The sequence below is a fragment of the Chiloscyllium plagiosum genome, unplaced genomic scaffold (assembly GCF_037043375.1).
Source record: "Chiloscyllium plagiosum isolate Xiang-an unplaced genomic scaffold, Cpla_swu_hap1 HiC_scaffold_24, whole genome shotgun sequence".
In the NCBI taxonomy this organism is placed as follows: Eukaryota; Metazoa; Chordata; class Chondrichthyes; order Orectolobiformes; family Hemiscylliidae; genus Chiloscyllium; species Chiloscyllium plagiosum.
Window position 1 is genome coordinate 19,048,451 of NW_028270162.1, and position 27,671 is coordinate 19,076,121.

A 27,671-nucleotide genomic window follows, 5' to 3' on the forward strand; every position below is an offset into this window, starting at 1 on the left:
TACAGTATAGATATCAGGTGGAACACTGTGAAACATAAGAGAAAACTAACATGGAAAAAGGATGTGCTAGCAGGGTTAGCAATTTTAACAGTGGATAAACCCACAGGTCTAGATGAGATGTATCCCAGGCCGTTGAGAGAAAAAAGGAGGATCAGGTCAGGGGTTCTGGCAATAATTTTCAAATCCTCTCTGACTACAGTTGAAGTGCCAGTCCACTGGAAGACTGTTCATAGTTCCATGTTTCCAAGGGACTGACCAGGAACTTACAGTCCATTCAGTCTAACCTTGGTGATGGGGAAGTTATTAGGAAGAATTCTGAGGGACAGAATATATCTGCACTTGGAGGGAGACAAATTAAACAGGGACAACCAGCATGAATCTGTTAAGAGAAGGTTGTGTTTGACAAATTTGATTGAATTTTCTGACGAGATAACCAAGAGTGTTGATGAATGCAGACTTTAGCAAGGCTTATGATAAGGTCCCACTGGACACACTGGTCAAGAAAGTAAAAGCCCTGGGGATCAAAGGCGAAGTGGCATGCTGAATCCAAAATTGGCTGAGATACAGGAAGCAGAGGGTGATGGAAGAGAGATATTTCTGTGATTGGAAGTATGACTGTAGTGGGGCTCCACAAGGCTTGGGTCCTTGTAGTTTGAGGTGCACATTAATGATTTAGACTTAAAGGTAGATGGTACGATCAACAAGTTTCTGGATTGATAGATTGGTAAATAGTGAGGAGGATATCAACAGAGTGGCCCTGTGGGCAGAGCCATGTAATTCAACCTGGAAAGTGTTAAATGATATACTTTTGGAGGACTACCACAGCAGGGGATTACACTATGATTGGTAGGACCCTGGAAACTATTGAAGATAAGAGGAGCTTTGGTGTGCAGATATCTGAAGATAGCAGGGCAGATAGAGAATGTGGGTATGACAGCATGTGAGATACTTGCCTTTATTAGCTGAAGTTGTGCTGGAACTGTATAAAATGTTGCTTAGACCACAACTGGAGTACATTGTGCAATACTTTTATGGATGAGCAATAAATGCTGGCTCAGCCAGTGATATCCACATCATATGAATTAATTGTAAAGAACGTTCTCGTCACCACATTATAGGAAGGATGTGATTACAATGGAGAGGGTGCAGGGGAGATTTGTCAGGATGCTACATGGGCTATGGAGTCTGAACTATGAAAATATTAGATTAGCAGGGGTTGATTTCTTTGCAGCAGCAAGGAAGGAATCTGACAGAAATATACAAGATCATGAGGGGTATATATAGAGTGGATAAAAAGGCACTTTTTCCAATTGTGGAGGGGTAAATAAATAAGGGAATTGTAAGTTTAAGATGAGAGGTAGAAGGCTAAGTAGAGCTGAGAAGAATTTCTTTTCATTCAGAGAATGGTGAAACTCTGAAATTCACTGCATGAAGAGGTGGTTGAGTCAGAAACTCCTGTATATTTGAACAATACTTATATATTCATTTACGTTGTCACAGCCTCCAGAGTTTCGAAGCAAGAACTGGAAAATGGGATTTGTGTACTCACATCTTTGTAGACTGATGCAGACATGATGGGACGAAAGGCCTTCTGCTGTAATGGAAATGATTGTTTCTTATATGTGGCAGTGGACATAGCATATGTGTCACATGCTTAGATTATTCATATTGGCATCAAATGGGTTATCTGGGACACAGAGGAAAAGGTTTTTTTTTATATATTTTGTGGCTAGGGGGACTTTTACCTTAAGTTTGAAGCCACCATGATCCCCAGTGCTCCCTCAAATGGTGGGCTACCTTTGAGGGAGCACTAAGGTAAATGAAACCTGACCCTCAAATTGGCTTTGAGCACAAATCAACCTTGTCTGTCACCCAGACATTGTACACTCAAACTTAACTTTTACCTAGTTTTATGTCTATCTTTCTCAAAAAGAAACGAGAATGTATAAGTTTGTAAATAAAGCAATATTTTTACTGCAAAAGCTAATCTCCTTATTTTGGACAATTACATATGGTACCGTGGAGAAGGAATCCCCATATGTGGAACATGGTGACTGCTAAATGCATTAAACATTTTGAAATTTCATATAATAAAGTAGCCAATATCAAAATTAAGAAAAGATGTTATTCATATCATGGATTCAGCAGGTTACAAATCAGTAAGTAATCAACCATTTAGGCAGGTGACAGACATAAATTTGAGAAGAAACTGGGAGGTAGTTATAAAGCATGGGGTGAAAAGATAATGTAGCCCATGAAATTGTTTTCATGGATCACAAATTCTATCCCACATGTTAAAAATTTCCAAGCAAAACCTCTGAATGACACTCCCAAACTCCAAAAGACTTGACGTTCATTATTATTATTCTCACCTGTGCCTTCCATTGACAGCATTCTAATACTCTCTGTGTTCCTTCCCTTCCTTTGGGGCATCACTCACTGTATACAGTATTTCATCCAACAACATGAACATGATGACATCATGCAATGAATTTCAGGACAATTTTGAAGTTTAACATAAAATGAAATGGTTCAGTAGCACAACGATAATGGAGACACTTACACAAACTAAAGTTTGTGTTTGACCAAACTGAAAATGGGATTGGGTGGAGTAGGAAAAGCATCGGGAATGGGCCCAGTAAAATTGTGTGAGAACTCATTAGCCAAACATTGGGCAGTGAGATTGGACAGCACAGGCTGACATCTAATTGAAACTGTTAAGTAGTCAATTGATCATGACTTTTTTGGGAACATAGTAACACAGGAACAGGAGGAGACCATCCAGCCCCTCAAACCTATTCTGCCATTCAATGAGATTGTGGCCTAACTCCACATGCCTTTTGTTGGCCCATATCTCTTAATACCTTTGCTTAATGAAAAAAAGTCTCTCAGATTAAAACTAACAAATGATTCATCATCCACTACCATTTGTCGAAGAGAGTTCCTAACATCTCCCACCCTTTGTGTGTAGAAGTGCTTCCTAATATATCTCCTGAATTGTTTGGCCCTAATTCCCAGACTGTGCCCTCAGTTCTAGAATCCTCAATCAGTGGAAAAAATTTATATATTTATCTACCCTGTCTTTTCCATTGATTTTAGTATTTTCCTTGAATTTCGATGGTTTCGTCTGTTCAAAAGAGAGTGCGTCTGAGGTGGCATGAGTGTTGGTTGCAATTAAGTAAAAACAAGGAGTGCAGATGCTGGAAACCAGAGTTGAGATTAGGGTGGTGCTGGAAAAGCTCAGCAGGTCAGGCAGCATCCGAGGAGCAAGATGCTGCCTGACCTGCTGTGCTTCTCCAGCACCACTCTAATCTGGTTGTAATTAGCAGCCATTGACTTCTCCAGTATTTGTAAGCAGGAAGGGTCAGTGAGAAATTTGATCAGGTAAGGGATTTGAAAGCTGTGATTTTTAGAAGGATTAATGAGTGGAAGGTCAGTGTGGAGGGTTGTTCATGGAATATTGTCACATAGGTCTTCTATAATTAGTGCGGTGTCAAAAGGATGAAGATCAATGTGCCATGAAGGCTGCAAAGAGAGATGGGTCTTCTCCATAAAGGAAAAAAAGAGACAAAGACTGCAGTCAGTGGGGAAGGGCAAAACAGCAGCAGGTTCATGAACAACAGTGGCAAGACATTAAAATGGGTTGATGACATTGAGGCTGCAATGGGGCAGGTTATCAGTAAAATGTGCAAAGAAGGTAGCACGTATTTATAAGGTGGCTATAATTATAAGTTGTGTGAGGATCTTTTAAATCTTTATGTCTTGAAAGCAAGCATGGGTCAATAAAGTTCTCAATAATTAATTCAACATATGGCAGGAACTGTGTGCTTAGCTTGTAGTGATATGAGTTTAAAATTAGGCTAATACACAATAGCCAATGAACAAATCAGACGAACCTATCAAACATTCCAGAATATTGTATAATCTATTAAATGATGACACCTTGTGGTTTAACACAAGTAGAAAATGGGGAAGAACATTGACTAATGGTGCAACAGAAAAAACAGTGTTTCAACAATTTCTCCTGCTCACCGGAGGCCTTGGCATAAGTGACAGACAAGACAACAGAGATTTTCGGGCATAAAAACCAGAAGGTATTCTAGACAAATGCTGCAAAGATAATGGGAACAGATAGCCATTGTAGTCAATTCCAGCAACATAACATTAAAGTTTGCAAATCTTGCGAGATCATGGTGAGGTGCGACTGTCACTGGACCAGTAACCCAGAACCCTAGGTTGGTGTTCTGGTCAATGGATTCAAATTTCTGTATGCTAGATGGTGACATTTGAATTCACTGAAAAAAATGGAGAAAAAAGTTAGCCATTGTCAACTGCAGTAAAAACTGTTGACTATTGCAAAAACATACATTTGGTTCACTAATGTCCTAAGGGAAGAACATCTGCCATCCTTACCTGGTCTGTCCTACATGTTACTCCAGACCACAGCAAAGCCGTTAACTCTCAATTGTCCTCTAGGCAATTGGAAATAAGCAATAAGTGCTGGCTGAGCCAGTAACTCCCTCATCCCATGAACAAGTAAAAAAGAGAAAAAAAGACTGCATTGTCAAGTCCTATGCAGCATGTGGAAGAAAGTTTTGAGACCAATGGCATATAGTGGGTACCTATTGCTTATAGTGGAGAAGGTGGCATTGGTATCCAACATTTCCACAACAGAATTATCTAATGACAGTTATGGGATCTCAGTCAGTTACCAGTTGCTACAAGATACAGGTCTGGATGCCTTGTTTGAAAGTCAGAGGAATACACTGGGCTTTGCAGGGATTAGACATGTCAGGCCAAGAGAGCAATTGGACTCCACATCATGACAGGCTTCCCCCAAGTCTAATAGACTACAAGTGAACATTCAGTCTTTCTCAGAGCGGCTTTGCACATTTGTGAAAAGGCTTTCACTCCTTCAGTGTTCAAACTGTCTACAACCAGTCATCCAGGTATGCACAAGGTTCCCAGAAGGTTACCATTTCTTGAGCCAGTTCTAAATTCCTCATCAATGTAGTGCTTTTGAGAATGGATCTTTTGTGACAAGGATTATTCACTCCATGGCTGCTCAGATTGATGCAGACATTAAGAGACAAAAAATCTGCAGGTGCTGGAATCCAAGGTAGACAAGCAGGAGGCTGGAAGAATCCAGCAAGCCAAGCAGCATAAGGAGGTGGAAAGTCAACATTTCAGGTGTAACCCTTCTTCAGCACTGGAAGTGGGTGTAGACAACATCAGCAGACAACATTAAGGCAGAGAAACCATATAATTGGTGGAATAGGGCTTTTGTGGTGCAGCGGTATGTTTTTACTATTTGGCCAGAAAGGTTGGTTCAAGTCCCACCTTCTCCAGCGGTGTGTCAAAACATATTTGAACAGGTTAATTTATAATATCTATAACTGGTGAAAAGATAAGCAGCCAATTAGCCATCTAGTTCAGGGAACTCACTGTTAATACCCATATCCATAATGAACAATGCTATTTTTATGATTTCCAGTCCTAGGTTTGATTACTAACACATGGGATAATAGGCCAAGAGGTACTGTATGTTTGCTACACCAGTGAAGGAATTAGCCATGCTCAGAGATAAGAGCAAGAACTGAGTGATAACTGACAGTGAGTGCATGTGAAAGGAAGATAAGAAGGTCATTCGGAATCAGTAAAGAAATTCATCATGCAGGTCAAGGCAATAACTCATGCTCAAGGACAGGATTTTTTGTTCAAAGTTAAAGCTTGCATCCTGTAGAGAGCCGGGTCGGGGCCAGCTGATAAACAGCACCCATTAAAATCTGGAGACAGACAGGTTTTTTTGTTAGATTTTTTTTCCCTTTCACTCTCATAATAAGTTAATAAACACCAAAGTATTCTGCTGATGTCCTGCCATAACTTGAGTAGGAGACAAGATGAATTGATGTAAATGACTTATCAGTATATTTTTGCTATGTATTTTTCTGGAACAGTTAATACAAGGTGGTGGAGGTATCTGTTCTATCAAGTGCCCTGGTTCAATATTATTGCCAATTGGAGGCCTATTGTATTGCTTATAGATTATAAAAGGTTGTACCTTGTCCTGCAAATGTGTCTCATTTCATCCTACATTTTCTGCTTATCTTTGTCCTTTCCCCTTATCACTTTAATGTACTTTTCTCACTGACGTTTGCTTTGTCAATTTCTTGTTCAATTTCACATTCTTTAGGGTTGATTTTAATCCTATCCAACTAGAGGAAATCAAACAGATAGGTAATTGATTGGGACATTTACCTGACATCACAAACCAACCCTTTCATCTTTAATTTAGGAAAGCAGCAAGGATGTCCAGTGAAGCTAGGAGGGTTCTTTAAATATGTAGTTTGGCCAACTCCCTGCACACAAGGAGTGCTTAAGACTGGTACTGTCAAATAGAAAAGTAAAAAGGAGAATAGATTTTATACAAAGTGATAATTTTCATGCTAAAATAATGAAGAAAAGCCACTTGGCTGAGATTTGGGGTGGATGGCGCAGGGGTGTCTCACCCATGATGCTGTGCACACTTGAGATAACGTGTATACTCAAATGTGAAACAGAGAAATAAGGATCAAATGAAACAATTTAAATGTAAAGCAATAAACATTAGTTGACAGATTTGATGGTAGAGAATTGAGAGTGTGGTGCTGGAAAAGCGCAACAGATCAGACAGCATTCAAGGTGCAGGTGAACTGATGTTTCGGGCATAAGCCCTTCATCAGGAATGAGCAGTTCACCTGCTCCTCAGATGCTGCCTGACCTGCTGCGCTTTTCCAGCACCACACTCTCAACTCTGATCTCCAAAGTCTGCAGTCCTCACTTTCTCCCAGATTTGATGGTTGACATAACACCATTATAGTTCACTGCACCTGAGACTTGAAACTCAGTTCTTCAGTGCCCTCTGGTGTTAATATAAGGACTGACAGTTCTATGCCAACTGAATGTTAATGATTAGAATTTCAGCCATGCAGCACTTTTCGCTGCTAACTGGGAGGGTGGTGCTGGTTGGGGGGTGGGGGTGGGGAAAATGATATTAAGCTCTCAATATGCCAGGCAGGAAGTATATGTATACATTTTTTTCCCTGAAATTCACTGCCCACCATTAGTAGATGCGTTAGAAGTTCATGTTAGTTGTTCAAATTAGCATCATATATGTCTTGCAAAATCCATTTTCAATACTTTACCCACCACATTCTGAACTTGCACAACTCAACATGCAGTTAACTGACAGAAAGGCTCTCTTACCAGTACTATTGAAAAGGAGTCTCATTTTATTCCGATTGATCAGGTGCTAATTTAGCAGTTCAAACTTCTACTTGTATTTTATGGAAAGTTCACGCTGTACATGCAGGCAGATTACTGGTCTTTTTATTTCCTCTAATTAGCTTAGATGCATTTTATGGGAAGCAAGATAAACATTTGAGAAAGAAAGAAACAGAAGAGTATAGAAATGGAATTAGGTGAATAAAAGTCTGGGGATGCTCGTGTGGAGCATAAATTTGTTTTGACTTTGAAGTGATTTATTATTATCACATGTACCAAGATACAGCGAAAAGTATTGTTTTGCATACTATCCAGATAAATCATACTTTATGTAAGTACATCAGGGTAATAGAACAGTTTGCAGAATATAATGTTACAGCAACAGAGACGGAGCAGAGAAAGATCAACTCTAATTTATGAGAGGCTCATTAAAAAGTCTGATAACAGCGGGGAAGAAACTGTTTTTGAATCTTTTGCTACGTATTTACAAACTTTGCATCTTTTGCCTGATGGAAGAGGGTGGAAGAGAGTATAACTGGGGTTCGGAAGAGTCTTTGATTATGCTGGCTATTTTCCCAAGGCATCGGGAAGTACAGATGAAATCAATGAATGGAAGTCACTATGTTTGGCAGAATAGCCTTTCGTTTTGTCATAAATACTATGAAAATTGCCTGACAGCAGACATGGAAAGTCTCATTGGGGTGCCTTTGTAGCTGAAGGATGAACAGGGAAAGCAAGTGAGACATCAAAGCTGAAGAAACCGCTGCTAAAGGACAGAGAGGAGGAAGCCATGTTCATAGGTCGCATTTAAAAAGCATTTAGAATCACAGAATCCCTACAGTGTAGAAGCAGGCTGCTTGGCCCATCGAGTTCACACTACTCCTCTGAACAGCATCCCACCTTCCCCCACCCTTTTCCCTGTAGCCCTGCATTTCCCATGGCTAATCTGCCTAGCCTGCACATCTTTAGACTGTGGTAGGAAACCAGAGCACCCGGAAGAAACCCACACAAACACGAAGAATGCGCAAGCTTCACACAGACAGTCACCCAAGGCTGGAAGTGAACCCAGGTCCCTTGCACTGTGAGGCAGCAGTGCAAAACGACTGTGTTGCCTTACATTTCTCCTATATACACTTCACTCGTGAAAAATGCACAAGACATGATATTATTGTTTACAAGATTGTCCAACTGTCAGCTGCAGTATCTCAGCATGGACTGAGCGAGCCTGGATTGGGTAGATGTGTGGCACTATCAATAGCAATGACAAAATTAGAAATTGCTGGAAATTGTTTCAGATTTCCAGCATCAGTAGTTCTTTATTTTTGCTGGTGAAGTATGATGTTATTTTGAGAGCAAAGAAAATCGAACTCTCCAATTCTACTTTTACTTCAGAACAGAATAAGGAGTGACATAGCATTCAGGAAGCCCATTTCAACAGCAGTCACCAAAGCTAAGATAGGAGCTTCAACAACACCAGTGTGAACTCCTATAGCAAGTCGGAATTGCCATGGAAGCTGTCACAATAGGTTCAATCATAAGGTGATATTCATGGATCTAACTACTCAGTCTATGTTGGACAGAATCATCTTCATACTTAGAACAAAATTTGGAGGCAAATTTTGAGCTGAACTACGCCATGTTGCTTGATCTGTGAACAAATTCTTTGGCAGCCTGCCATTGTTATCTGACATTTCCTGATAAATTCCCATTAATTTTTCTTTAAAGCCTTGGCTCTCAAAGTCTCCACTTGAATTCTTTGCTGGAGCATAGCAGAATTCGCATGCAACTTCATCCTTTGGCCAGCTGGTATATGTGATAATCTATCTCACTACCCTAGCACTTGTGGGCGGCACGGTGGCACAGTGGTTAGCACTGCTGCCTCACAGCGCCGGAGACCCGGGTTCAGTTCCCGCCTCAGGCGACTGACTGTGTGGAGTTTGCACGTTCTCCCCGTGTTTGCGTGGGTTTCCTCCGGGTGCTCCGGTTTCCTCCCACAGTCCAAAGATGTGCAGGTCAGGTGAATTAGTCATGCTAAATTGTCCGTAGTGTTAGGTAAGGCGTAAATGTAGGGGTATGGGTGGGTTGCGCTTCGGCGGGGCGGTGTGGACTTGTTAGGCCGAAGGGCCTGTTTCCACACTGTAAGTAATCTAAACTAAATCTTGTGCACAGTGACTAACCACAAACAAATATCTCCTCTAATCTTGTTTTTAGAGTCTATACAGAGCCAGTAATTGAGCTGGTGCTTGAGTGCGTCAAATTGGCGATGCACCTTAGGTAAAGGTGGACTCCTCTATGCCTTCTAAAGGAGGCATTCACACTCTTAGTATAGTTGCAAGTAAGACCCACAGAATATATGCATTAAACAAAAGATTTACACTTGTTCATTAGAGTGAGGTTACAGTAATTTTCAAGTAACTGAAACACTAAGAGAAGAAAATTAGAAAGAAGATTTTGTTAAAAACTTAGGTAACTAAAAGGAAAAAAATGATTCAGACCAATTTTAATAAATGTAATGGTTTTGCAGAATTAAGTAATTCCCTGGCCATTTAACCTTTATTGAAGTCCCAAACCTCTGATGTGGTAGTTCTTCAAAATTTAAGCTGACAATTTTGTCGTGAATTATTCAAAGATTTTGCATCTCCCCCAAATCTATCTGTTGAAGTAATGGATAAGCCAGTACAAAAATTGATAACATTTTAACAAATTACTCAAAACAGACTTTATTTATGACCTGTTACATACAAGTATTAATAATTGTATATTGAATGTCACTATGCTGTTTTATTGCTGTGTTTGGGTTGCATTAATTTTCAAATGTTAAAATAGCATTGGTAAACAATTTGTGAGGCATTGTTTTAGAGCTTAAATTGTTCTTTATATTTCTGGCTACTGACAAATCAAACTTTCCAACCTCCCCTACCACCATAAGACCAAAGGAAATAGGAACAGGAGTAAGCCATTCAACCTCTCAAGCCTTTTCCACCATTTAATGGGATTACTGCTGATCCAACACTCCTCATGTCCACTTTCCTGCCCTTATCCTATTATCCTTGATTCTCCTACTGATCAAGAAACTATCAATCTCAGCCTTAAAATATATACAAGGTCGTTGCCCTTACAAGTCTCTGTGGCAAGCAGTTCCCAAGACTCTCAAACTTCAATGAAAAAATTCCTCCTCATTCCAATCTTACATTGGTGCCTCTTTATTCTGAAACTACGCTCTCCTATGAAGGGAAACATCCTCTCAGCATTGACCCTAACAAGCTCCTTAAAATCCTTTTTGGCTCAATGAGATCCACTTTCATTCTTCTGAATTCCAATGAGTCCCAATCTGTTTAACCTTTGCTCATAAGACAATCCCTCCAATCCTTGAGAACGTTCTCTGAAATGCTTCCAATGAAATAACATCTTTCCTTAAATAAGGAAAAAAATGCTCACAGCACTCCAGATGTGGTCTCACTAGCATTTTGTCCAGTTGCAGTATGACTTCCCTATTCATATACTCTAATCCCTTTGAAATAAGGGCCAATATTCCATTAGCTTTTCTTGCTGATTACTTGCTGCAATGTGTGCCAGCTTGTGTGTTTCATGTACAATATTCCCAAGTCCCTTTGTGTTGCATCTTTTTGCAGTTTTTCTAATTTAAATGATACTCTGTTCTTTTGTTCTCCCTTCCAAAATGAATTCACATTTCCCAACATTATATTCCATTCATCAACTTTTTACTCACTTAATTAACCTATCAATATCTCTCTGTAAATTTCTCTCTCACTTTCTTTCTTTGATTCAGAAATGGTTTTCACTTTTCCCATTGTCTCCCAAGGTCTGGCTGAGCAGCTATCTGCTTCAGACACATCTCTTATCTTCACAGAAATGTACAATCTAATTTAGTCTTTTAAACATGTTAACAATTACATCTTATATTCTTTCTTAAAGACTTTAGCTAAATTCTGCTCTGTGAACAATCAGAATTTCAACTTCCTGTTTCTTAAAACTGGAATTTTTTAAAAAAAGCATAATATTTTATCTTTCTCAGCCCCAATTCTCTTTTCATCTAGCTTCCTTCTCTGTGCTCCCTCTCACTTCTCTCCTTACACCTTTCCATTCAATTTGTTTTTGCAAGTTTTAGGAATTTATTTAAATGCCAAAATTTTAAGCTTTAGAAATTTTTAGCTTATGAGGAAATAAATTTGCAGTTTTAGAAAAAAAAAGCCTGACAAATTAGCTTCAAAATACCACCCACAGCTGGACCTTAAAGCTAAACACCAAGTTGGAATGTCTTGCAAAGACATAACTATACAATCTTCGCAAATAAAAATCAAAGTTTCACCAAATTTAATCATGGCTCATTCACATTAGGCAAGCCCTTAGTTTTGTCTTTTCTGACAGTAGAGGTTGGCACAGTGGTTAGCACTGCTGCCTCACAGCACCAGAGACCCGGGTTCAATTCCTGCCTCAGGCAACTGTCTGTGTGGAGTTTGCACATTCTCCCAGTGTCTGCGTGAGTCCCCTTTGGGTGCTCCGGTTTCCTCCCACAGTCCAAAAAAAAACGTGCAGGTTAGGTGAATTGGCCATGCTAAATTGCCTGTAGTGTTAGCTGGGGGGGTTGCTCTTTGGAGGGTTGGTGTGGACTTGTTGGGCTGAAGGGCCTGTTTCCACACTGTAAGTAATCTAATCTAAAAAAGTATGCATATGGAGATAATCTTTAATACATCTGAGGTTATGCACATTGGCAGTAAGAATAGAAAAGCTGAATATTTTTTAAATGGGGAAAGATTGTAGAGGGATTTTGGGTCCTAGTGCGTGAAGCACCAAATGCTAGCATCCAAATTCAGACAGTATAAAGCAAATGGAGCATTGGCCTTTATTGCAAAGGCAATGGAGTCTCAAAATAGGGAGGTTTTGCTAGGTTATGCAAGGCACTAGTCAGACCACAGCTGAAATACTGTGAACAATTTTGGGCCTCCCTGTCCAAGAAAGATATATTGGCAGTGGAAGCAGCCCAGAGAAGGGTCACTAGGTTTATCCCAATATGGGGGAGTGTATGATGAGAGGTTGAGCAGATTAGACTTGTACTCATTGAAGTTTAGAAGAATGTGAGAAAATCTTATTGAAACAAAGAAAACTCTTCAGCGAGAAGTCAGAATGGTGTGTTGCCTCCCAGGATCGAGGATATCTTGGGGAGGATGTAGAATATTCTCAAAGGGGAGTGGGATCAGCACGAGGCCGTTGTACACATGGGAACTAACAACTCAGTAAGGAAAAAGGATGAGATTCTGAAGGAAGAATATAGGAAGTTAGACAGGAATTTAAAAAGGAGGTCCTCGAGGGTAGTAATGTCTGGATTACCCCAGTTCTATGAGCTAGCAAGGGTAGGAATAGGAGGATAGAGCAGATGAATGAATGGCTGAGGAGATGGTGCAAGGGAGAAGGGTTCACATTTTTGGATCATTGGAATCTCTTCTAGGGTAGAAGTGACCTGTATAAGAAGGACAGATTGCACCTGAATTGAAAGGGGACTGATATCCTGGCAGGGAGATTTGCTAGAGCTGCTTGGGAGGATTTAAACTAGTAAGGTGGGAGTGGGGGGCACCCGGGGAGATAGTGAGGAAAGAGATCAGTCTGAGACTGGTACAATTGGGAAAAGGAGCAAGTCAAACAGTCAGGAACAAAGCAGAGAATGAGGCAAATTAAACTACATTCATTTCAATGCAGAGGCCTAACAGGTAAAGCAGATGAATTCAGGGTATGGTTAGGAACATGGGACTAGGATATCATAGCAATTGCAGAGACATGACTCAGAAATGGACGGGGCTGGCAGCTTAATGTTCCAGGATACAAATGCTATAGGAAGATCGCTTTTTTCATAAGCGATAGGATTATGTCTGTACTTAGGGAGGATATTCCTAGGAATACGTACAGGGAAGTTACTTGGGTGGAACTGAGAAATAAGAAAAGGATGATCGCCTTATTGGGATTGTACTATAGACCCACTAATAGTCAGTGGAAAACTGAGAAACAAATTTGTAAGGAGATCTCAGTTATCTGTGAGAATAATAGGGTGGTAATGGTAGGGGATTTTAAATTTTCAAAAAAGACTGGGACTAGCATAGTGTTGAGAAGTTAGATGGAAAGGAATTTGTTAAGTATGTTTAAGAAAAGGTTCTGATTCAGTATGTGGGTGTACCTATTAGAAAAGGTGCAAAACTTGACCTACTTTTGAGAAATAAGGCAGGGCAGGTGACTGAGGTGTCAGTGAGGGAGCTGTTTGGGACCAGCGACTATAATACTGTTAGTTTTTAAATAGTAATGGAAAAGGATAGACAGGATCTAGGGTAAAAGGCAAGATTGGTAGGTGTAGGGAATGCCGGATGACAAGAGAAATTGAGGTTTTGGTCAAGAAAGAGAAGGAAGCATATGTCAGGTATAGACAGCAGAGATCAAGTGAATCCTTAGAAGAGTATAAAGGCAGTAGGAATAAACTTAATAGGGAAATCAGGTGGGCAAAAAGGGGACATGAGATAGCTTTGGCAAATAGAGTGAAGGAGAATCCAAAGGAATTCTATGACTACATTAAGGACAAAAGGGTAACTAGGGAGAGAATATGACTCCTCAAAGATCAACAAGGCAGCCTATGTGTGGAACCACAGGAGATGGGGTAGATACTAAATGAGTATTCTGTATCAAAATTTACTGCAGAGAAGGACATGGAAGACAAAGTATGTGGGGAAATAGATGGTGACATCATGAAAAATGTCCATATGAAAGATGAGGAGGTGCTGGATGTCTTAAAATGCAAAAAGGTAGATAAATCCCCAGTACCTGATCAGGGGTACCCTAGAACTCTGTGGGAATCTAGGGAAGATATTGCTGGTCCCCCTGCTGAGATATTTGTATCATCGATAGTCACAGGTAAGCTGCCGGAGGTTAGTTAAAGTGATGCCATTATCTCAGAAAGTTGGTAACGAAAAGCTAATGAACTACAGACTGCTGAGCCTGACATCGATGCTGAGCCTGACATCGTTGCTGAGCAAGTTGTTGGAGGGAATCCTGACGGTCAGGATTTACACCGTGTGGGCGGCACGGTGGCACAGTGGTTAGCACTGCTTCCTCACAGCGCCAGAGACCCGGGTTCAATTCCCACCTCAGGTGACCGACTGTGTGGAGTTTGCACATTCTCCCTGTGTCTGCGTGGGTTTCCTCCGGGTGCTCTGGTTTCCTCCCACAGTCCAAAGATGTGCAGGTCAGGTGAATTGACCATGCTAAATTGCCCGTAGTGTTAGGTAAGGGGTAAATGTAGGGGTATGGGTGGGTTGCGCTTCGGCGGGTTGGTGTGGACTTGTTGGGCCGAAGGGCCTGTTTCCACACTGTAATGTAATGTAAAAAAATATATATTTGGATAGGTAAGGACTGATTAGGGATAGTCAACATGGTTTTGTGGGTGGGAAATCATGTCTCATTAACTTGATTGAGTTTTGAAGATGCAATGAAGAGGATTGATGAGGGCAGAGTGGTCTATATGGACTTCAGTACGGTGTTCCACAAGGTTCCTCATGGTAGACTGGTTAGCAAGGTTAGATCACATGGATTACAGTGAGAACTAGCCATTTGGATATAGAACTAGCTTGAAGGTAGAAGACAGAGGGTTGTGCTGGAGGGTTGTTTTTCAGACTGGAGGCCTGTGTCCAGTGGAGTGCCACAAGGATCGGTTCTGTATCCACTACTTTTCATCATTTATATAAATTATTTGAATGTGAACCTAGAATGTATAGTTAGTAGGTTTGAGATGACACAAAAATTGGAGGTAAAGTGGACAGTGAAGATGGTTACCTCAGATTACAATGGGATCTTGATCAGATGGACCAATAGGCCAAGGAGTGGCAGATGGAGTTTAATTTAGATAAATGTAAGGTGCTGCATTTTGGAAAAGCAAACTAGAGCAGGACTTATGCACACAATGACGTCCTGGGGAGTGTTGCTGAACACAGACATCTTGGGTGCATGCTCATACTTCCTTGAAAGTGGAGTCTCAGGTAGATAGGATAGTGAAGAAGGTGTTTACTATGCCTTCCTTTTTTGGTCAGAGTATTTAGAATAGGAGTTAGGAGGTCATGTTGCGACTACGCAGGATATTGATTAGGTCATTCTTGGAATATTATGTGCAATTCTGTTATCCCTCATATAGGAAGATGTTGTGAAACTTGAAAGGGTTTAGTAAAGATTTGCAAGGATATTGTCAGGGTTGGAAGGTTTGAGCTATAGGGAGAGGCTGAATAGGCCTGGGGCTGTTTTTCCTGGAGCATCGGAGACTGAGGGGTGACCTTATTAGAGGTTTATGAAAACCTGAGGAGCGTGGAATGGGTAGACAGACAAGGTCTTTTCCCTCAATTGGGGGGGTCCAGTACCAGCGGCATAGGTTTAGGATGAGAGGGGAAAAATTTAGATGGGACCTATGGGCAACCTTTACAATCAAATTGTGGTGCGTATATAGAATGAGCTGCCAGAGGAAATGATGGAGTCTGGTACAATTACAATATTTAAAAGTTACCTGGATGGCTACATGAATAGGAATGGTTCTCAGGGTTAACGGTCAAGTGTTGGCAAATTGAACTAGATTAATTTAGGATATCTGGTTGGCATGGAAGAGTTGGACAGAAGAGTCTGTTCCCTGTTATACATCTCTATGAATCTATGGCTATTCAGGGGCTTGACAGCATATTCAGATGTTCTTTCCCCTTGTAGGACAGACTGAGACCAGAACACATCATCTCAGAGTAAAGGGATACCCCTTGACGATATCTGTTTTCTGTTAGGTGGTGGTGCATCTGTGGAATTTTGTTGACCATAGACAGCTGTCAAGGCTGGGTTGTTAAGTATACTCAAGGCTGAGATAAGCAGATTTATAATCATGAAGGCAATCAAGGGTTATGGGGATAAGGCAGGAAGATGGAGTTGAAGATCATCAGATCAGCCACGATCAAGGTGAAAGAGATTTTAAAAAACGACAGACGGTGGAATCCAAAGTAAACAAGCAGGAGGCTGGAAGAACACAGCAAGGAAGGCCTCTTTATGATCTAGGTGAATAGCAACTACCAAAGAATGGGAGCATTTATGATCATCTATTCATAAGCACTACTTGAAACTTTACAATTGTTCACAGCTGCTATAAAGTCTATTCAGGTAGCTACCTGACGATGGAGCAGCACTCCAAAAGCTTGTACTTTCCAATAAACCTGTTGGGGTGTAAGCTGGTGTTGCGTAAAAATCTATCCTGTCATTTCCACAAAGGATTTTCTTTTCGCCAAAAAATGGCCCCATCATGACGTATGTAAACCGGCTGGTAGCGCCATCTGGTGGAATAGAAGGGACAGTTGACTTTTGAATCTTTGTCCTGATTGACTGCGAAATAGGGAGAGGGTGGAGGACATGCGTGTAGTTGACATCGGGATGCGGCGGCTCAGTTGCGTGATTGACAGCGAAAAGGGGCGGGCCACGTTTGTGGTTGACAGTGGAATGGGGCGGGTCTGATCAGTGATTGACAGCGGAATGGGGCGGGTCATGTGATGATCGATGGAAAGAAGATGTTAACGGTCACGAATGACCGTTCGCGGGAGAATGTCAAGCTGAGGAGGAGGGAATATGGACCTGGACCAGGAGGTTTGTAATTGAAGGTCATTTTCGAAAATACTTCTCTCGTTCCTCGTCCAGGATCCTGTCCGGATTTTCTCAGTAGCGATTTTAATTTAATTTCCTGTTGATTGGCAGGAGGGTGTGTTAGAGAATCGTGAAGGAACTGGAAGAGATTTCTATTTTATTTTGTAACGCGAGTGAAGTGTTTACTTCTCCCTACACGACATGTTGTGGTCGAAAGGCCGTCGGCTTCCCAGAGTGTTTGCACTAGTTACCTCTGGAGTTAAGAGGTATTCTGCGGCTGCAGCACTTCCAGCTCCAAACACTCAGCCAGATGTTTACTATGATAAGGTAAAAGGACATGCGCTGTCTAAATAGTCATGAAAGTTGATTATGTAACGATCAAAAATGCATTTGAAGCTGCACTGAAATCTGAATTATTAGCAAACAAAACTAACGATTTAAATCAATTAAAAAGGTAATGTAAAGAACTTCAATGTTTTTTTAATGTGGATCATTGTTAGACTTGTCTTTTGCAGATAGCATTTCCGTCGTTGAATCTCGAACCGTCGACATTGCGCGTGACTATTGACCAACCAAATAAATACTCTGGCTCTAAGAACAAAGGTTAATAACAAATAACAAGGCTAGGTAACCCTCGACTCGGTATTTCAGAAGCCTTCTGAACACCTATAAGATAGAAATCAAGGGTGTAATTTAAAAAAAAACTTTCCACTTCTGGTACAGTTCCTATCTCGTACTTTGAACTGTACAAGGCACTCCTTTAATTGGCATTACGTTTACTATGTTAAACATCCATTCTCCAGCCACCATCATGTGCAAACTGTGCTGGAACAAATTTTAAATGTCTTCCAAAATACAGAATAAGCTCCATAAATTTAAGTTGCACACCACCCTGACTTGTTACTGGGTTACAATCTTTAAGCTCTCTACTGAACAGCAATGTGTTTTCATCCTCTGGAAAGAATTGCAAGTGCTTCAGGCAATTAACTACTACCTCAGGCAAGAACTGTTTGCTGTGCTCACAATCTAGTTATGTAATAATGGTCTTTGACCACTTGAAATTATTTCCAGGAAATATGCAGTAAAAATCCCTATAGATTCCTGTAACAAGACTTTTTAAAACTCTTAATTAGACTTTTATGGATAACATTGAGTTTTTTTAGACTTGAAAAAATTACCTCTGAAATGCACTAACAAAAGCTTTTGATGACTTGACCCTTTCAAACATAAGTAGAATTTTCTGGCCTGAGAGAATATTTGGCCACCTTGCCCACTTACTGGTCTAAGCAACATTGAGGGCTAAAGGGGTGGCCTGTACTGTGCTGTTATATTGTGTTCCCCCAGTACAGTCTTCCATAATGGAGCAATAAAGAAGTAATCTCTGGAATCACCAGCAGTGATGGGTCATGAGGTGAATTGAGTGCACCAATTGGCAACTTTTGCTGTTGGTAATAGGATCAGGAGAGAGATGCAGTAAAATTGCTAGATGATGTGAGTTGTATCAAATGAAATTAACCACATACAGATTGCATTGATTCAGATGGTTACTTCAGTGCATATGACATTCACTGAAACAAGGAAGATGTGAAGTCAGTGGAGATATTCCTATAATACTTCACTCTATGTATAAATCTACTTGAAGTAAGGCCTGGATCTGTTTTATTTCCTTCATCTGGGCGTCAAGAATACATAATGATGTATTGGAGATGTTTGTCTCCAACAATTGCTTGTAGAAAGGCAAGCCTCTGCCAGCAGGAGTCGTCAGCCTTGACATTTAATTTATTAGTTGGGAAAAGAAAATTAACTCCAATCTCCGCCTGTGTTGTGGCTTTTTTTGTTAGTCATACGGAACAGAAACAGATCCTTCGGTTCAACTCCTCCATTTTAACCAGATGTCACATCACCCTCTGTAAGGAGAGGGGGGTGAAGTTACCCCTCCGGTCCTTCTTAAAATCCTTCCCCCTCACCTCAAACCCATGACCTTCAGTTTTGGATTTCACCACCTTAGGAAAAAGACCCTGGCTGCTCACCTTGTCCATGCCCTGTGCAATTCTACAGTCCTCCACAAGATCACCCCTCCGCCCCTAACGCCATGAGGGAAACAAGCCCAGGCTTATTCAGCCTCTAGGTGAAAGTGAGGTCTGCAGATGCTGGAGATCTGAATAGAGTGTGTGGTGCTGGAAATGCAAAGCAGGTCAGGCATGTCTGAGGCGCATGGGAATCAACGTTTCGGGAAAAAGCCCTCAAATGCTGTCTGACCTGCTGTGCTTATTCACCTTCTCCCCACAATTCTCTCACTCCAGTCTCTGCAACAGACTTGCAAACCCAGCCTGTACCCTCCCAAGTTTAACAATGTTCTTCGGAAAGTTAGGGCAACCAGGGCCACATGCAGCCCTGCAAAAGTAGCCTTGTCAATATTCTGCATAGCTGCAACCATATTTAATGTTTTGCTGCATCTGTATAAAAATTCAATTGTAAGGTCAATAAATACAAAGAATATTTCCAGTATTTTTTGATTTCTCTTGAATCCACAATGCTGCATCTTCCTTCACATCAAATGGTAGTGGTGCTTTCAGCTCTGTTCCTTAACTATTCAATTTGTGGACAATTCATGGATGTTATTTTTGCATATTTTTCAATTGTCCTCAACCAAAAATCTTTTTCACTTATTTTTGCTCCCACTCCACTCTTTGACTACAATATTACATTTGAGCTACACCCAAAATGTTAATGCAATTCCTTTTTTTTTCTGAATCTTCTAACCTAATCACTTCTCATACTATCCCACACATACTATTTACTTGTTCATGATTTAGCGTATCCTCGACAAACTTTACTATCAAATGTTTTCATAATGTGTCATGAAACAGAAATTAAACATGCCCTCTTGATTCCAGGTGGTACCATGTTTTGCTTACCTGTTCTTTTAAACAGCGTTTCTTATTTTCTCAAAAGTAGCCAGTTAGGTCATGCCTGACTTTTGCAGTATTGAGGCTGACTGGTTTTGGTGAGGTTCAATTAACTCTTTTCCACAACAAACCCCTTTTTTCATATGTAGAAACCACTAGATTGTGCTATTAACTCTTAGGGAAAACGTAAAATTTGTTTACCCACTTAAATGTTAGACAAATTCCATTTTGACTGCTTTAATGTAAACTGATTTCAATGACTTTTTGTTTTTTTACTTTTCTTACATACATCCTAATGGTAAGAAACAGCCTGAATGGTTAAACCAGACTAAATTTGGCATAGAAAAATTCTTGATTTTGCAAGATTCCTGGAACCCTTCAGTTAGGTACTCAGGGGCTTGCAATATGTTTATTTAAAACAACACAAATCCCTTGTTGTTTTGACTATGATCCCAATGTTTTAGTGTCAAATAATATCTAAATTTAGATAAACTTGATTTTTTATATATTTAGAGTTACAAACGTTGTGCTAAATTTAGAAAAGTAGCTGTCATAATGAGTTAACTTTTCCATTTCTCTTGCTTCATCCCTTGGAAGAACATTCTCAAATCTACGTAACTGTCACTTTATAGATGCCTGAGTAATGTGATTTGAAGGGGAATAGACGACAAGAAAACAAGCGACATCTGAATTTCAGGAAATTATAAGTAGTTCTGTGCCTTTGGGAAGTCTGAAAATTTCAAACTGGAATGTCCTCTCTTATTACAAATGCACCCTGTTGTTGTACACCACATTAAGGTCAGAAGAACTACTGAAGAATGTGTCACAACCTAAGTCTTCCTATCCAGCCATGTTGGCCCAGATATCTATCTTGATATAGATTCAGACTGGTTTTTTTATCTTCATCACTTTTTTGTTTATTACAGGAAGATCACAAATTGAAATAAACTTATCATTCTCTTATTAATATGCATATAGTTTAAGGTTTGTAGCTCTTCACTATCTGGGACAAGCTATCAAGGGTAATCTTTTTTTTTGGTAGATTCATGATAAACCATACCACATTAACCTTCCCCCTGGTTAATTATGAAAATTTTCCAGCCAGCTATCAGCAAGTTAATTCTCAGATTTATTCACCTCCAAAGCAACTGCATATGACTTTTAATAGGCAAAGAAATTGTAGGGTAAGTTCAAGATAGAAATCTGCTCCTAAATCAGAAAATAAATTTTTATTCTTGATTCTATTTTCATCTATATTTGATGTGTCCTTCCCCAACTTCTGTTTTTGTTAGTTTCAGGACCATTTGAGATTTGTAATTCTGGTTACAGCTGAAGATTCTGATCAGAAAATACTTGTCATTTAAAAAAAATACTCCTATTCAATGGAGTAAATGAACTCGCTGTAGAATTGTACAGTTATTGTTCAATCAATAGATAAGATTCACTGATCATGTAAAAGTTGAGACAGCACTAGTCAGATCACAGTTGTAGTACTGTGAACAGGTTTCATACTGACATTGAAGGGGTTTCAGAGAAGGTTCAGTAGACTGGTACCAGGTATGGAGGGACTGTCTTATGAGGAGAGATTAAGTCAGTTAGACCTGTATTTGTTGGAATTTAGAGAAGAATGAGAAGTGACCTTACTGAAACAAAATTCTTGAGGTAATTGGCAGGATAGATTTGGAAAGGTAGTTTCTCCCTTGCGGTACAGTGTAGGACCAAGAAAGGACATGAGCCAGGAATAAGGGGTCATACTTTTAAGACAGCTAAGAAATCACTTGAGTCATGAATCTGTAGAATTCCTTTACTGCAGAGGACTGTTGATGCTGGGTCATTAAGTGTATTCAAAGCTGTGGAAGATTGATTTTTAAGTCAAAAGGAATTTAAAATTATCAAATCAGACATGATCTCATTGAATGGTGGAGCAGACTTAATGGACTGGATGGGAGAAAGTGAGGACTGCAGATTACAGTTGAAAAGTTTGCTGCTGGAAGACTACAAGTCAGGCAGCATCCATGGAGCAGGAGAGTGACATTTTGGACATCTGTTCCACATCAGGAATGTGGAGGAAGGAAAGGGGTTGAGAGATAAATGTGGGGGTGTTGTGGAAGGTGATAGGTTGGTGCAGGTTGGGGTGATAGGTCAAAGGGGAGGGTGGAGCAGATAGTTGGGAAGGAAGATGGACAGGTAGGACAGTTCAAGTGGGTGATTGCCTCTGAGTTTCTAAATCTCCCCTTGCCCCACCTCATCCCAGATCCCAACCCTCCAAATCAGCACCGACCTATCTGTCCATCTTTCTTCCACCTATCCACTCCACACTCCTGTCTGACACATCACTATCACCCCCCACCAGCATCTACCTATTGTCTTTCCAACTACCTTTCATCTCCACCCACACTCTCCTATTTATCTCACAGCCCCATTCTCTCTTCTTTCCCACCTTCCTCCACCCCCCCCCCCCCCCCAAACCCCACCCACATACCTGTTAAAGGACTAATTCCTGAAACGTGACTTTCCTGCTCTTCAGATGTGCTTGGCTGCTGTGTTTTTCAAGTACCACACTCTTTTGACCTGTAATTGATGGCCTACTTTGTCTCCTATGTTTTATGGTTATTTTAACATCTACTGTTATTCTGTATGGTTGCGATGTAAAATGATCTTCCTTCGATAATTCTCTTGATTTTCTAAACAAAACTATAAAGTTCTGTTTTCTCATCTACATTTGAGTCAGTGTGCTGTTAGTATGGATATTAGCATTTCCTCTTCAACTCTAGTGCAAATAGTTTGAAAATTCCAATTTTGATTTCTGCAAAACATATTTTCAAAATTTCAGACTTATCTTTGCATTTTGGTATTCAAGCTACAGGGCTACTGTCATAACTGTGCAAGTATATTTTAATTCATAGTCATATTTGTGCACTAATTTTATGTTTTATGAAAAATGTCATGCTTTAATAACTTGGTGTTTTGATTGATATACTCAGTTGGGTAAAAATACAGCTTTGTGAGACTGTGGTAAAAGTTGTGGATGGTGGTGTTGAATATAATTGACTGCTTTTGGTATAATATATCAGCTTCAGCTAGTTAATCTGTTTCTTTCTCAAGTGTATTCAGTGACTTTGTCACTACAGATCTTCTGTGGCAGAAAATTCATAAGGTTTGCTGCCCTCTAAAGAGATTTCTCCTCATCTCAGTCTTAAATGATGTCTTGCACATTCTGAAACTTATTTCCTCATTCTGGATTGCCTGGCCAGGTAGAACGTTATCCCTACTTCAATCTGACCAGGCCTGTCAGACTTGTATACATTTTAATGAAAGACACACTCCTTCTTCACTCCAATCAATACAGGCCCAGGCCACTTGATCTCTCCTTGTACAACAAACCTGTCATCCCAAGAATCAGTTTGGTAAACCTTTGTGCTCCCTCTACAACAAGTATATCTGAACTCTACTCCAGATGTGGTCTCATTCAAAATGCAAAAAGACTTCCTTACTCTTGTACTCAAATCTTCTTGCAATAAGGGACAACACACCTTCCTAACTGCTTGCTTTCAATGTCTGGTGTATGAGGACATCCAGGTCCCCTTGTACATCAGCTCTTTCTGATCTGTCACCATTTAAATAATCATGGTAACAGTCATTAAGTTTCACTGTGAATATACATGGACTCTTGATGACAGCCTGTTCACTAATCTTGTGAAAATTAATGTCGACTTGCTCTACAGTACTTTCTGAAAATCAGTATCTACCTTCATAAGCAAGTCCTTGGTCATAATGTGTAGGTCCATGGCTTGCTTTATCAGGCGAAACTTAAAACGTTCTCATTTTGAGACGAGGAGGGCTGGTAAGTGCTCATATCCACAGTCACCTCAAACTTTGCTCAAAACTCTAATCTCGTTGGGGACCTGAGGCCTGTGCAAAGTTTATGGTTAATGTTCTCTTACCTGACCTCAGTAAGTGAGGATGGTTCTTCATTGTTCCTTGCATTCCTTTCTCTCCAATGGCCTTGGCTTATGTGACCATCCATTGGCACTATTATTCATTGATTTTGAATTCCACATCATATCTATCAATAACTTCATGGCAAAGGAGCTCCTAAATGTGTTTTATAAATTCTCAAGGATCGGGTTCGCAGGAGAGTAGTCTGACACAGACCAGGAGAAAAGAACTGAGAGACGAGTTTGCTAGAATATAAGTATTTTATTCCCCGCAGTGTCGCCTCAACCAGGTCTCGTACTTACAACGGGTCTGGTTTATACTCACTCTACATGTTACCGGAACTGGGAGCCGTCAGTTCTCGTAGAGCGGTTGCCAACAACCCACGCTCGGCGGTTAAACGTAACCCGGAGCAGACCCGAACTGGGGACTTTCCCAGCTTATATACTCTTTCGAGATCTAAACATTCATGCGAACAACAGGGCAAGACTCTTTACGAGTTTCAGCTGGAACCAATTAAGCTTGCAACATCCTGTTTGACAGTGTCTGTTCCTTATCAAGGCCGGTAGCATAAACACCATAAGCAACACCTTCCATTCCGGTAACATATTCATGCGAACAACAGGGCAAGACTAAGCAACACATTCCATTCCGGTTACATACAGATAATAAGATCCACACATGTATTGGGACATAATTTTAACCCTTTCACCACAAAATGTTAGCAGTCCCATGATTGAAAGGTGCCCATAAACTAGTGTTTCTAAAATAAAGGCAGCTGAAGATATGAAGACAGTTGACTAAAGTGAACTGGAGTAACTGCCTTAAAAAAAGTAGACTAATAGAGTTGCAGTGGCAGATGTTTCTAAGGAGATAATTTAAACTTGGCAAAGGTTCATCTCTGAGAAAGAGAGGCTTTGAGAAGGATGCATCAGCTATGGTGGAACAAGGAAGTTCAGGATAGTATTCAATTGAAAGAAACATTGAAAAAGAATCTGCAAAGATCAGTGGTGGATCAGGGCATTAGACCATCTCTAAGATCTAGCGAAGATGAGGCAGAAAACATGGCATGAGAGAAAGTTAGCTAGTACTATAACAATTTTCTACAATCTAAAACATGGGAGAATAGCCTTATGAGAGAGAATTAGTAATGTGATTGACATGAAAAATGTCTTCACTGAAGGATCTTCAGAGTTATCTACCTTGGAGTTGTGGATGCTCTGTTGTTGAGTGCTCAATAAAACAGAATTCTACAAAATAAAAGGAATGAAAATAAAATAGACCAAACCAAACAATTAACTTAAACACATTTTAAACTCCTTTTGAAATGGTGAAATATAATCCCATTAAACTCAAATGCTCCTTTACAAATCCCAAAACATCTCATTCATTAGCGCACTCTGTGTGGCACTAACACACCAGAGCATCCCTTTTCTCTAACACCTTGATGGGTTACTTTCAATTCAGCTACCTTTCTGGAAAATCTGAGCTCCAGGAAGAATCCATCATACTGAGTTTAAATGTTTTCTGCTTCAAATAACTTTTTTTGGCCTAGGACTATAATGAGCACATTACTTTATCTTCTCTCTTTCTCAAGAGCAACCTCATTTGAGACCTTCTGCAAAACAACCGAAACAGACAGGTTAAGACCACAAGACATAGGAGTGGAAGCAAGGCCATTTGGCCCATCGAGGTTGGTCTCTCTAAGCTGTGGGCACTTCCCCTTTTTGTGATGAAGTGGTAGAACCATTACCTCTGGATCCAAGTCTCACTTGCCCCAGAAATATACCATTACATGTCTAAAAAAGAACAAGTACAGAAACTTTTGAGGCCTCGGCACATTCATTTACCTTTCCAGGCTATAAAGTCTCCTAAGGTAAACAAAAGGCTATTCATTTTGTAAACTAGCCCTCAAACCATTTTCAAAAGAAATAATCATGACTACAGAAATACAAATTGATGACTAATTCATTCAGCTGCAGGAAATAATCTTAAATTCTAATCTTTAAACTGTTTAGATTCATTCTGCTGAGCTGTGGCTGAAAATTTGTGCTTCAGAACTAGTGTTACAGTGCTGTCACTTTTTTGAAGAGGTTATTTTGTCCTCGGTGTTTTTTAATGGAAAAGAGGTTGTGAGGCAGATATACCGTGCTCTTTCTAAGAAAGTAAACAGTTATGAGGCTTGGGGGTTTTAAAAATTTGGAACAACAGAAGCAGCCTGGTTGCAGCCACCTCTCCCAGACTAGGTTTTCTAGTTTCTTTAGTCCTTAATGTTAGTTTTAAGCAGAGTCTTTGGGGACTTAAGATTCAGAAGCTTCAGTATGTCTCCTGGCTGCTATGTTCTCTGAATCTTTTCTTGATTTATTTTTTTTTCCCCTCCTGAATTGGAGAACTGCTTGTGAGAATCTCTGAATTTGCCTTTTTGCCAAGGGATGTGTTTATGGGATATTACTGTATTGGAATGGTTAACTAATAATTACTTTCTATTATTTGATTAAGTTTTCTGATAGCTAAGTTATTCTGAATTCCTTTCTTTTGTTTGTATTTTAACTATTGTGTTTAAATAAATTTGTGTTTTGCTTACTGTTAACTAGTTTGACCAGTCGCATCGCATCTGGAATACTGCACTTCACATCTACCCTTTCGAATTAAAAATTGGGGTCTAGGATACCTTTTTCTAAACAAAAAAAAATTTGAAGTGATCTGGTCTAGTCCATAACCCCAATCAGGCTTATAACTAGGCTATTCCACACACTAGTGTCTACCTGACAAAGTGTAAAATTGCCCAAGTATATTCAGTTCACAGAAAGCAGGACAGGCCTGATTTTATTAAAACCACTCCATCAAATAGATCTCAATCAATAGCAAGCTTAAATGCAATCAGCTCTGCTACCAGCAGCATTTATTTACCAATCACCAAGCTACTTATCCTAAACTGTACACCTTCAAACCCTATCTCACATAGTCCAACATGGACAAAGATCTAAATTCTGGGGGTGCATTATGATCAAGACTAAGTATGACATCAAGGAGCTCTAATAATGTTGTCGGTGGAAATCAGAAAAACACCTCTTCACTGATTGTCAGATAGGACTCCAAAGGAAGCTGGCTTTGGTTATGACAATCATTGCAAGTACAGAACATTTCTGAACAGTTTTTTTGGCAGTATCCTAACTCCACCATCTTCAGATGTTTTAATGATTAATGATCATGAAATTTATAAATGAAAATGTTTTGAATTCGAAGTTCAGCTTAGTTTCAAACTCCTCTGAAGCAACCTATGTCTGGATGAAGTGAGACTAGGGCAACATTTAAACATGGATTCTTGTATTGCAAATAACCTTCATACTCAAGTGCCAGGAGTTAACCCATCTCCAATGAGAGAGATCCAACAATTTCACCTTTAGTTTGAATGAAATTATCATTGAACCTCCGGAAATCCAATTCCTTTGGGCCGTAATAGATCAGATACTTTAACAGTACCAGGCAAATAAGTACAGTGATTATAAAACAGTAAAGACTGAATAACTTGCCTCCTTGCCAAAGGTGCAAATAAGTGTTGGATTACTCCCCTGAATGAATGCATGCAACTCCAACAATACCCAACTCTACATCATTCAGGTCAAAGATACCCACTTGATTGACACCCCATCTCTCACTTTAAACATTGACTCTCTGCACAACAGGTTGAATGTGTTGCAGCATGTACCATCTCAACAATGCTAAAGGCTATTCAACTATGCATGCTATTTAGGACTATGATACCAACACATATCACTCTAAACCTGAGGATGCGTAGCATTTTGTCTTGGAAATATAGGTCAAAAATACGGAGCATCCCTAGGTGTGCTGCCTTCAGCACTTGCTGAAGGGCAATTAACAATGGGGCATAATTGCTGGCCTTACCAG

The 27,671-nt window shown here is 40.0% G+C and overlaps 1 protein-coding gene across 1 annotated transcript in view; it reads left to right on the forward strand.

Annotated features, from left to right (window-relative positions):
* The first annotated feature begins 16,972 nt into the window (after positions 1-16,972).
* The window catches only part of LOC122562400 (aldehyde dehydrogenase, mitochondrial-like), a 51,741-nt gene continuing 41,042 nt past the window's right edge, over positions 16,973-27,671 (forward strand). Inside the window, exon 1 of the mRNA XM_087999958.1 lies at positions 16,973-17,244. Within this exon, the coding sequence (XP_087856084.1) occupies positions 17,119-17,244 (126 nt within the window). The 5' untranslated portion in view covers positions 16,973-17,118. The remainder of the gene's footprint in view (positions 17,245-27,671) is intronic.